The sequence below is a fragment of the Perca fluviatilis genome, chromosome 5, assembly GCF_010015445.1.
Source record: "Perca fluviatilis chromosome 5, GENO_Pfluv_1.0, whole genome shotgun sequence".
Classification (NCBI taxonomy): Eukaryota; Metazoa; Chordata; class Actinopteri; order Perciformes; family Percidae; genus Perca; species Perca fluviatilis.
Genome location: NC_053116.1, coordinates 29,839,287 through 29,851,608, shown reverse-complemented (window position 1 = coordinate 29,851,608; position 12,322 = coordinate 29,839,287). Strand labels below are relative to the sequence as shown.

The window sequence follows — 12,322 nt, the reverse complement described above, 5'->3', positions numbered from 1 at the left end:
ACAAAATGTCAAAGGGTTGTTTCCAACGTCTTTGATAGTTGCCTTACAAAAGACTGACTGTCTACAGTGTAGTTTTAGTGCATGTGTGTGCTTATGCAAGAATGCATGAATAGGATGTTTGATGAGAGACAAGGAAATGGCGCTTCCCGGTATATGGCTCATTCTTGCGAAATTAACTGGAAGATAGTTTGTTCGTTGTACATAACATCTCTATTTTTGTTTGTTTTGGGACCATTTCAATCTAGAGGGATCATTTCCACTGTCTAAACGTGAGGTGTAGATTTCACTGCTAGCCCAATAGTATTAGGGACTGATGCTGTTTGTAAAAAAATATCCATCCACTTATCAAATAAAGTAGGCAGGTCAGTTTTCTCTTCAAGCAGCTGTTAGTAGCCTATAGGTTAGGTAATATGTAGGCTATGTGTGTTTGCTGGATAACCACCCTTCCCATCCTTGTAGAGCTGGATCCAGAAAAACATTATGAAGGTGCTGATATACAACATTGTAGATGTAAAATCAAATGAACTGACGTTTTAAACGTGTTGATGCCTTTACAGATTGGCTTCATCAAGCAGCAGTAACATTCCACTCCACTAGATGTCACAAACAAAAACTCACGGCCCTGTTATAGCTAGCTAGTTAAGGATTTTATTGTGAAAGTCGCGACCGGTAAAACGTGTTTCTTGTTAGCTGGAGAGGTTATTGTTTTTTAGCTAAGAGGGGCACAAATCAAACAAACTCAACGATATAGACTGATTAAAAATGGCCGGAACGGCTTCAGTAGCTGGTGAAGTGTTCGTCGATGCTTTGCCATATTTTGACCAAGGTTACGATGCAGCAGGTGTCAGAGAAGCGGTGAGTAAACAGGGAAATTGCTAACCGCAGCATGTTAGCTAGCTAATCATGCCTAGCTAGCTAAATGGACAAGGCACACTGTTAAAGATTAGAAACATTTGAATGTAACACTTGGTATATATACGTATTAATATATATGACGTTTGGCGGTTATAAGCTAACGTTACAGCATTTAGTCTGACCACAAGTAGCTGTACTAACGTTAATGTTTAGCATTTGTTTAGTGAATTATTTAGCCATGGCCATTACCCCAACTTCCTGGGGTAAGGAGCGTAACGTTAGCCTCTTACAGTCTGGAAACCAATTCCCGTTCGGAAAATTAAATAAATCGCTTTGAATCTGCCAAATAAATGTCGCCTAATGTGTTTCGGAAATTCTGACCTCCCAATTCAACTAGAACATTTTTTTTTTTATTTCATCTTCCTTTTCTATTTAAAGATGACGTGACACTGATAAGTGCGCCTTCAATGCAGACACTCCCAGGTCTCCTCACGTTATTGCCTGTGTGGGGTCTGATAGTTGTTTCAGATGTGTTTCCACTCTGCGTAAAGATTTATGGGAAAACAGTAAAATAAAGAAGTTGTTGGTGTTTTAATAATACAATTTAACCCTAATACCTGCTCTGCAACGCCAGTCCACAAACCACCTGTCCTGTCCTGGTGGATATCCAGCCATAGTAAAAAGTGATAAAAGTTAATTTCTTGGCAGCTGCAGTGCTTTCCCTGTGCAGAAAAAGCAAATTATCCTTTGTCCTCTAGGCCGCAGCGTTGGTGGAGGAGGAGACCAGAAGATACCGACCTACCAAAAACTACCTGAGCTACTTGCCCACACCTGACTTCTCTACTTTTGAGGTGACAAACTCCCGAGACCTCTGAAACCTTCACAGCTTCAACAAGTGTGACCAAAATGACAGCATTTCTTTTTTGATTTCTCACCCATTAGACAGAAATTATGAGGAATGAATTTGAGCGTCTGGCGGCTCGACAGCCCATGGATCTCCTGAGCATGAAGAGGTAAACTCTACACACTGCAGCTGGAGCCTGTATTTACACTCTGAGCAGCAGAACAGCTGAATCAACGACCTCATGTCTATGGGAACCAAATACATACACAGAGTCTTGCAAAAATACTGCTGCATTCAACATGCCGATGAAAGTTTAGCAGAAAGTTGTGCCTTTTCCTCATTTGCCTCAGAGAAAGAGTAAACATGCATATCAATAAAATACATTACCGAGTGAAGTACTGCAGTAGTGTCAGTGATGTATATTTTCTATTCTAGGTTATTCACTTTAGGAATGCCTTGAAGTCAGTGAAAAGTAAACTTAATCCTATAACGAACCACTGAATTCAATTCATGTAGGAAGTTACAGAATATGCCACTCAACAGCAGGGTGTGGTTAATGAGTCTCAAAGTCTTGGACACGCAGAAATCTTGTAACATCACACTAATAAACTAAATTAAAGCTGCAACTGATTATTTTCATTATCGTAAATTTCACTAATTATTTCCTCGAGTTATCATTTGGTTAAGAATGTCAGCAAATAGCAAAAGAGTTAGCCATCACAAGTTCCCAGAGTGCCCATTGTGACGTCCTCAAACCAACAGTCCAAATCCCCAAGATTTTCAGTTTACTATCATAGTGGGCTACGAAAACCAGAGACGCATATTTGAGAAGATGGAACCTGTACATGTTTTAAATGTTGTTTTTTTTTGGCTATTATTTCAAGCAACAAGTATTAATAGATTATCAATTTGTAGTTAAAAAAAAAAATTCTGATGGCTCTGATAATTGGCGGCACGGTGGCTCAGTGGTTAGCACCGCTGCCTCGCAGCAAGTAGGCACTGCAGATCCCCGGTCATGGCGAGGTTCCATCCCCTGGCAGGGTCTTTCTGTGTGGAGTTTTCATGTTCTCCCCGTGTTTGTGTTGGTTTCCTCCCACCATAAAGACATGCATTCTTAGCCGACTGGCTAACACTGGCGCATTAACAGAAATGTTGATTGATGTGAATTATCCTTAAAAAAAACTAATTGATTAATCCACCAAATGTTTCACCTCTGTACTGTTTTTACTTTGCTCAAATGTTGAATCATCACTTTCAGTGTGGAGGTCATTCCTGTGTTTTTTTGTGTTTATGACATTGTATAGAACTTATGAATACAAAAATTGTTGATAGAAAATGCCAACAATTGTTAGTTGCAGTTGTTATTCCATTTAATCGTTTAAAATGATAGTATGCCTGCTTTTTTAAATAAATAATACTTTTTCATAATTGTTTTTTGCTTGGTGGCCCCAAATGTTGTTCATTTAATCTGACTTTTTTTCCCTGTGGAGATATGAGCTGCCTGCACCCTCATCAGGACAGAAGAATGACATCACAGCGTGGCAGGAGTGTGTGAACAACTCGATGGCCCAGCTAGAGCACCAGGCAGTCCGCATTGACAACCTGGAGCTCATGTTGCAGTATGGAACCAACGCATGGAAGGTCTACAACAAGTATGTGATTGCACCCGTTTCTCACAGACATTAACGCTGTGTGTGTGTGTGTGTGTGTGTGTGTGTGTGTGTGTGTGTGTGTGTGTGTGTGTGTGTGTGTGTGTGTGTGTGTGTGTGTGTGTGTGTGTGTGTGTGTGTGTGTGTGTGTGTGTGTGTGAAGACCGCTAATCATTAAATAATTATCTTCCTCCTCCAGTAACTTGGCCTTCATGATTGAGACCGCTCAAAAGGAACTTCAGAAATTCAGGTGACCCATCGCTGGAACATTTGGCCTGTATTAAAAGTGTCATTAAACACATTATTATTTTTTTTTAACATGTTAACCAATTAAATTATTCTACCACACCAGGAAGCAAATTCAAGATTTGAACTGGCAGCGTAAGAATGATCAGTTAGCGGGAGGAGCCAAACTGCGAGAACTGGAGTCAAAGTACGTTGTTTGAAGATTTCATATGCATGGGAGTATGTAGGTTAGATTTTCCTGTGTCGTAACATCTGTTTCTGTCCTTCAACAGCTGGGTGTCTCTGGTCAGTAAGAACTTTGAGATCGAGAGGGCCATTGTCCAGCTGGAGAATGAAGTAACTCAGCTGAGACAACAGCAGGGGGACGAGAACAAGGAGAACATCAGACAGGACTTCTAGAGCAGCAGCTTTCACCCTCGTAGCACTGATCTACCAACGGATTCCTCACTCAGAAAGATGGCAGCTTGTTTCATCTGCTGACTGCACTCAGAAGAAACCTAAGAAGGTAAAGTTACCTGTACGGAGGAGATTTATTGGGAAACTGCTCATGTTCAACTTTGTCATAAAATAACCTGGACGTTCAGAAGGAGTGGTCCACAAACCTCAGTGACAGCGCTCATTATTCTACTGTAAAAACAGTGGTGGAATGTGGTATAATGCAGCATTTGGACTCTACCCCCCCCCCCCCCCAAGGGTCACCGATGTTTAAAGCGAGACTATGTATGGTTTGCAACAAGATGTTTCTGTTTTTACAACTGGAGAATTGAATTCATAAGCAATAAATCATCAATCTTTGCTCGACCAGTAGCTAATGCTGGCGAATGTTGGCAAACTTTAATGTGTACCTGACATTACTGAGTCGGTTTGCTAGCTTTAAAATTACTCTTATACTTGTTATACTTGCATTTAACATTATTCCATGAATGCCACAAATTTAGCAAATGTTACATAATCTCGCTTTAAAGTGTAATTTATACCAGCATGTAGGTTTCAGTCTTTGAGGCCATCTACCAACACTCGAATCAAGTGTACATAGTTTGTCAAGTCTGTCAAAGACAAAATTATCTCTGTAAGCCTCGCCTTTCATTCGTCATTTTTTTATGCTGTTTTAATAAAATGGACATTTGTTATATTTCCTATTGTGATTTTCTTCTCGTGGAAATTATGAAACATTTGTTAAATTATCAACATTCCAAGAACTGAAGGCCCAGGTTTAGAAAAACACTAAACGCTGTATTGTGTGCTAAATCATCAGCATGCACTACAGACGGAGCTATCAGACATATTGCTGGTGTTAAGTATTCCCTATGGGCAGGCCTTTTATCATTCATCTACCTTGGTTTAATGATTACACAACTACAATAGCCTAGTTTGACCACTCAAGTCCAAGTTAACCAATTAGAATAACAGCCAGTCAAATACTTGATTATGTTAACTGATAAGACTAGGCAAACATTGATATGTACCCTGTAACACATTTCCCAAATGACTTTCAACACAAGGGGAGTTAAATACCAAGAAATAATTTTGACAAAGGGGTAGCTATGTTTGTTTTGTTTTCAGTGAAACCTTAACCTCTTGCCAACATGTTCCTTAGGTCTGTTAATGTCCAATTTGTTTTTAGGTTATTTTCTCCAACACCAAAGGAAATAAAAAAAAAGGGAAATAATTACTTCACTAATATCTTTAAACATCACAAGATGAAAATGTCAGGAATTTACTCTTGACTAATGTACCTCTAATTTAAAAATAAATTAAAAAAAACATGTCACCCTGGATACCATTTAATATATTATCTTGTGCACAAAAACAGTAAATCATTTATTTATTGCCACATTCCTTACACAGTGTGCATAACAATCATTCCTCTGCAACTCTTCTTTCACTTCCTCTTTTGGTCCGATCGAACAAACAGAAGGATCTGAATAAACTCAATCTGTGACCAATCCAAAAAAAAAAACAGCTGCACAAGATTATCTGCATGGTTGTCATAAAAAGCCAGATGTCCAGCATAGAAAGGGGCTAGGTAGCGTGGTAGGTAGGCCAGATCTGAGGAGTTTCTGCATACACCAACACCAACTGGGAATTGAACTCAATCAAAACCCAACAAACACTGAAGGTCAAGCTCTTTCACTCGTCTTTTAAAACTTTCCCACATCTCTCTCTCACTCACACACACACAAACGAGTTTGCAGGCACCTTTATACTGTTTGCAAAGAAACTATAGGGTTCTCTTTAGGAAAAGTCATCCACTGTGACTGAATCAAATTTGACTATGTGCAAAACAGCGCCAGCCACCGGAAGCGAGAGTAGCAGTAGGTAATTTTGGCCATGCTCCAGTCTATATGCTGAGAGTGTTGAGAGCTGGTACTAAAGTGACAGCCTCTGGCAGGTTCTGGTTCTGGTCCTGACTTCCTTTACTCTGGAGAAATTTCTGCCGGTGCCTCTCTTCCTGACGCTTCTTCTTCTCCTGACGCTGCTGCTCTTTCCTCTGCTTATTAGATACCTGAGAGTGAGGGAAACAAAAATGAATGTTTTTCTTTTTTTCAACTTAACTAGGAGTGTGTTTTGAAAAATGCTGCAGTGGTATGAGGACTGGTCGTTTTATGAGTGAGGAAAACATTTAAGTGAAATAAAAATGGACTTGGTTTGGAATTAATGTGGCGAGACAGGCTGCGTAATAGGTAAGTCTACCTTTGGGTTTTGTACGTTGCTGTCCTCTGCTGGCTGTTTATGCTCATTGCAGTCTGTGGCAGCAGCTCTGCAGGCTGAGCAGGATCCTGAGGCACACTGGCCCTGGCAGGACCGGCCCAGCACGGAGCCAACAAGCCATTCTGCATTGATGGTTGCCGCACTCAGCTGGAGCAGATTCTCCTCATCACCTGAGAAAGAAAACACACACATGAACACACGAATGTCAAGCAAATGGTCTTCTTAACCCTTGTGTTGTCCTTCGGGTCCCAGTGACCCGAAGGACAACACAAGGATTATGTACTTCCGTTTACTTTGTTGAGAATTGCTCTCTAAACCCTGTTTTTTGTAAAGTAAGTAAGTAAAGTTTATTTCTAGAACACATTTAAACACAGTTTAAGCTGACCAAAATGCTGTACAAACAAGAACTAAGGTGCTGTATTAACCCTTGTTTAGAGAGCAATTCTTAACAAAGTAAACAGAAGTACATAATCCTTGTGTTGTCCTTCGGGTCACTGGGACCCGAAGGACAACACAAGGGTTAATTACAGGCTGACATGTTTATGGGATCAATGGAAAACTTGGCTGAATAGACGAGCTTGAATGCGTGATGGTTATGAATTTTGCAATAGGTTGATTCCTGGTTGTTTTACCCTAATAGTCTTAGGTCTTTTTCAGACGGGAAGCAATTAACGCAGCTAGTAATTCATTTTCAATAAGAGACGAGCGGGCAGGTAGGGAGGCGTGGGTCAACCTGTCAGGCGGAGCAACAAGCCCACTGCCAGATATGAATGGTCCTAAACTTTCTTCTACGCGACGTGCAGTGCAAATCAATGGACGAGAGATGGATCCTTGCTGTTTGTAAGTTCCCTGACATATATAACTGTTGCATAAGCAGTTTTAATTTAAGCTAGGCTTTAAGGAAAATACAATTGTACCGGTAAGCCGTTTCCATGGTTACCCCGCATAGAGTGCCTGACGTTTACTCACGGAGCGCTTGAGGAGCACGTGTGACCCCGCGGAGCCAATCGGTATGCAGGCGGAGAGACGCTTACTGTCTGAAAAGACCTTAATTCTTCGAATCAAGTATAGCTTCTGACCCTGGATTCCTTGATTCCTGATGGAGCTGAGGATAACGTTGTCCTCCTCTGAGGATGTGGGAGACGGGTTTTTCCGTCTGTCCCTCTGACCGTCCCCAAACTCACGCTGCTGGCCTTGTGAATTCTGCAGATTCTGAGAAAACATCAGAGACCCATCAGTAAAGGCTGCCTCAGTAGGTGTAAACATGACATAATGCATTCTTGACATCTATCTATCCAAAAGATGGACCTGGAATTTACTAATTTGGGAATATTTTCCTGAATGCTGGTCCATTGAATGCCCATTGTACATTTGTATATTATATACCTCTATGCGGAGCTGAGCAGGATTCTCAGAGTTGTCTCCAGTCCGCCTCACACTGTCATAATGATCTCCATAGCGATAGGCAATGTGTAGCTCTCTGCATGCCTGCTTCTCGGCACCATTTATCTGCAATGACAACAACAGAACATTTAAACTATGTGGTATCCCAAAAGAGAGTTAGATTTTATCATTAGAGTATGTGACATCATTTGAAAGTCTCTGCCTCTGCCCCTACCTCCCACAGTGGTGTGTTGAGCTGATGGATGACCACTTTCACCTGTTGACTGCGAGCAAAAGCCACAATAGCGTCATTGCCTGCAAACGTACCAGGCTGAGAGAGGTTGGACACTGGGTGGAAAGAAACAAAAACAATTACTCACAATTTTTTTTTTTTAGGTTTTCATATTTCTAATTTGATTACATACAAATTGTATATACATTACATTGTACTGTAATGACATAAAACATGTAAACTAGTTGTCAAAATCAGTCAAGAATTCAATTTCTGATTGATTGAATGAATTAAGTCAAGAGAGACGCAGCTAGCAGTGGTTCCCAACCTTGTTGGCTTGTGACACCTTACAGCGAAGCAATGTCTATGTGCACCCCTTCATCAACAGTCGCACGCATGTCTACTTGTAACTGGTTTAAAAGTTTCTTCTTTTTTTTTTTTTAACTAACATTTTTAGAGGCCTAAAAATGTCCAATCATCCAGTAATTCACAAGTTAAAAAAAACATCTTTTATCCCGATATAGGTAATTTCATCATCTAGATAATGATATATATCACAATATAGGTAATATAGGTATCTGGTTATTCAATAAATAAATAGCCTATATGAAATAACCACATGATAAAGCCTATTTTTGTATACTCCATTGTGCATTAAGTACTTGACAAATGAAAATAGAGTATTTTCTCATTTTATTAAGAACTTCAGTGCAAAATAAACACATCGTGCAAGGATCAGAACGTAAAGCGTCGCCCAAATGACATAAACATTGCCATAACACAGTTCAGCCGTTGTTTTTTCGAAATTGCGATAGAAACAATTTAGAAAAATATATACGACAGACATTTGTTTTGAGGATATAAATCTTCATATCACCCAGCCCTATTTACTCCTATGTAGCAAACCCTCTGATGTATCCTGCAACCCCTTATACAGGGTCCCAACCCCCAGGTTGGAAAACACTGACATACATCTGTCACTACATTGCAAACAGAACTGAGGGCCACCAGGGGTCACTGCATTGTTCCTGGTCAAAGTTGTCTCCTCCTGAAATCAATGGACGTGTACAGTAATATGACAAAATAGTTAATTATGAATGAGGCATTACTAAAAGTCTCCTATCTGATCACAGCATTTACTTTATTTACGTTGTTGATTTACTCAGTGTCCCCCACTAAGTAATTTTCTTACAGTGCTGTGCAAAGGGAATGTCGTCCTCAACAAAGGGTTCAAAGTCTTGTCGATGGGACATCATATACTGGACAGTCTCCTGCCGAAGCCGCAGGTGACCCCGGGAGTGACCCTCTAACTGGTCACCTAAAGCTCTGAACAGGCAGTTCCTGCAAGAAACAAAGACATTGACTGGTATGTCCACACATATCTACCTCTAGTTAAATGACTCAGTGTTATATTTAAATCAAAGGCTTATATTCGATTGGTGCATTCATTAGAGTTTGCATTAGCTGGCAGGTTTCTGGGCTTTGGCCAATAAAAATTAATTAAGTCCTGCAAATCACAAGGCTCCCAGACCTTCTGCCCAGTAGTAAACATGACTGATAGAGATGCAATACTGTATAGTAAATCGGTTACATTCCAAGTTATGGAAGACAAACCATGTTTCACAAAGATGAGGATTGTCAAATAATGGCTCTAGTGACATTTGCCTCTACTATGCAGCCACAACACAGCTACGAGCAGCTACTACTTTGCTGTTTAAATTACTGTACATTGTTATTGACTGTGGGCTGGGGAGACGTTGAAGACATTATGTTCCTCTACCAAGACATCCTGGTTAGTCATGATGAGACAGCTGTCTCCAGCTTGAAGCTTTCTGTATATAATAAGATTTAAGAGACACGTGTTGCAGTATCAGTGATGGTAAACGACAATGTAGAGGGAGACAAAGTACAGCTAGACACCACAATCTATTTCTGGCTCTTACCCATCTCCGGGGACTTCTCTCAGCTTGAGCCCCAGGGCCTGGAGCTGATTGGAGAAACTGACAAACTCTGCTCCTTCGTCGCCATCCTGAGGCCGGTTCTTGCGGTCCTTTACAATTGCCCTGCGTGCTGCCCGCTCATCCTTCTTACGTTCCAGTTCACTCTTCTTGTTGCTCCGAACAGGTTTTGACGTCTGCTTCCTAGACATGTTGGCTATAGTCGTTTCTGCGGGCCTACAGCACCAAAGTATGTCTTCTTAAAAGGAATGAGCTGGCGTTTCATCAACCACTGCCAAACATCTGGGACCGATTTAAAAAAAAAAACAGAGGTGGGGGGGCGGGGGTAATGATGATTTCAGAATATGTAAAGAGCTGTATTGTTTTTTTTGAACATCATAATATATCAAGATTGTCATTTAGTAATTTGAAAAACAAAAGCATCCCGTCATAGTATGTCCCTGATGTAGAAGACATTATGCCAAACTCCATCAGGAACTTTAACACTTTAATGATGAGACTCTTAGACAATATATATATGGACAGTAGCTAGTATGCCATGAGCTATATATTTACTGGCAATTTCAAAATACAAATATTATATTACGCAGCAATTCGTTACAGTGTAATCTCGGATTGGTAAACACCGCAAACTACCAAACATGCTAGTGAAGGGGTGTTTGGTGTAGTCAATCAATCAATCAATTTCATTTGTCACATTACATCGTACGAGGTACAATTCATAACAATTGTTGTAATCAAAAGTAAATGTTTAACAATTTGAAGACTGCATCCAACATAAAAGCAAACTGTCTTATATCTGATTCTTTTACACTTTAGGGATGGTGTTTTTTGCGATAAAATGTGATATGACCGATGCTGAAACCATATATGTTAGCGCAGTTAACGTTACCTGCATTATTTGGTATTATGTTGACTCAGCTAATATAATGAAGCTAACGTTACGGTAAATAACCATTAACGTTAGACGAGTTTCGTTATATAGCAAGCTAACATTAACTAGTTAATAGTTACTCACGTTAACTAGTAACCACGTACTAACTAGTAATGGTACTAAGTAACATTACTTGTTAGCGAACACAAACGGAGTACTATCGGTGTCAGGTTAGCTTATAGCTAGCTAGCTAGCTATTCGACAGCTAGCAGCTAGCTAGCTAGCATCATATACATAATATATATGTATGTCTATATATATATATATATATATATATATATGTCTATGGCTAGCATTCAACGGCTTGATATTAGCTAGATAGCTAGCTAGCTACATAACAAATCATATCTTCCCGCTTGTAGCACTCACTACATAGCTAACCATTGGAGATCTTTACAGTTAATAGACTGTTGCTTACCTTTAACACGCTGCGTCTGACAAGATATGACTATGTTTCGGGGTTTTTTTGGCTCAGAAGAGAAATGTAGTAATTGCAGTGTCCGCTTTTGTTTACAACAAAGGTTCCGCATACGTATGTCTGTGTACGTCAAAATGTACGGAAGGGGGAATGGACCACACTGCAAAGGCGACTGACGTGTGTATCTACCATCTACCATCTACCATCTACTACTACTACTCTTCTTCTTCTTCTTCTTCTTCTTCTTCTTCTTCTTCTTCTTCTTCTTCTTCTTCTTCTTTTTTAAGGTTTTACGGCCTGTATTTACTCATTTACACCAAAGCAATATTTATAAACACGTCTTGACAAGGTTTAAAGAAGGCATAGTAGGAGTTATACAATGTGTATTAGTACCAGTATGCACAATTATTTGAGGATATCAATGTAACGTTAATCAATTAAGCAAAAACTCAAAGGATCATCGACGACTTGATAAATTGTTGTATAAATCTATCTGTCGATCTATCTATCTATCTATCTGATAGTTGTCACAAGTTAAAAGCTCTGAGTCATTGTATATTGCAGACTGTGACTCAGGACAAAGTAGGAGGTTGAGTTATGATTTTAAAAGAAATGTTGCTTCTGAAAATCACTCCACTCTCTGCTCTCCTCAACTCTTAGAAAATCTACTCACCACCAACTCCTTCTGATGACTCCACACAGTTGGTAAAAATAACGTGGAGGAGGAGTGGGTTGAGAAGCAATAAACAGTATTTGCTAGTATTTGCAATGTAAAAAGACCAGTCGACACACTGAGACAAACAAATAGCCACGACCACGAGACATAAAACTGCATAAACAAACAGAAGGAAGCAGTAAGACTATTCTATTTTCAAAACTAGAAAGAAAAAATACACATTTACCTCAAACCAGCTGGCGTAGCAGAAACCGGACATTCTACATCTGCAGATGTCAGTTGGTGTGTGGTTTATTATAGACCTCAATTAGTGATTGCATTGTGTGTTAACAGATGTAATGGCCTGAGGCCTAGGCATGCATTTGTGCATGTGCAGCAATCAGCGTCAGTCACCTGAGTGGAACAGAGGAGGGTC

The 12,322-nt window shown here is 40.0% G+C and overlaps 2 protein-coding genes across 3 annotated transcripts; one reads left to right on the top strand and one right to left on the bottom strand.

Moving 5' to 3' along the window:
• Positions 1–654: 654 nt before the first annotated feature.
• On the top strand, positions 655–4,727 carry bcas2 (BCAS2 pre-mRNA processing factor). Its single transcript, XM_039799649.1, has 7 exons — positions 655–855; positions 1,614–1,706; positions 1,798–1,868; positions 3,190–3,351; positions 3,548–3,598; positions 3,701–3,781; positions 3,867–4,727. Exons 1-7 carry the CDS (start codon positions 763–765, stop codon positions 3,991–3,993), a joined length of 678 nt encoding a protein of 225 aa, XP_039655583.1. The 5' UTR covers positions 655–762; the 3' UTR covers positions 3,994–4,727.
• A 635-nt stretch (positions 4,728–5,362) lies between these two features.
• On the bottom strand, positions 5,363–11,405 carry otud3 (OTU deubiquitinase 3). Of its 2 annotated transcripts, none has more exons than XM_039799647.1 (8): positions 11,232–11,405; positions 9,865–10,161; positions 9,114–9,262; positions 7,925–8,037; positions 7,693–7,815; positions 7,386–7,518; positions 6,289–6,476; positions 5,363–6,100 (listed from the first exon to the last, which is right to left on the bottom strand). In XM_039799647.1, the coding sequence occupies exons 2-8, from the start codon at positions 10,068–10,070 to the stop codon at positions 5,936–5,938; spliced, it is 1,077 nt and encodes a 358-aa protein (XP_039655581.1). In that variant the 5' UTR covers positions 10,071–10,161; positions 11,232–11,405; the 3' UTR covers positions 5,363–5,935. The 2 variants fall into 2 exon arrangements, with proteins under 2 accessions (XP_039655581.1, XP_039655582.1); XM_039799648.1 differs by lacking the exon at positions 11,232–11,405 and adding an exon at positions 9,650–9,753 and having other exon boundaries at positions 9,865–10,005.
• Between the last annotated feature and the right edge of the window lie 917 nt (positions 11,406–12,322).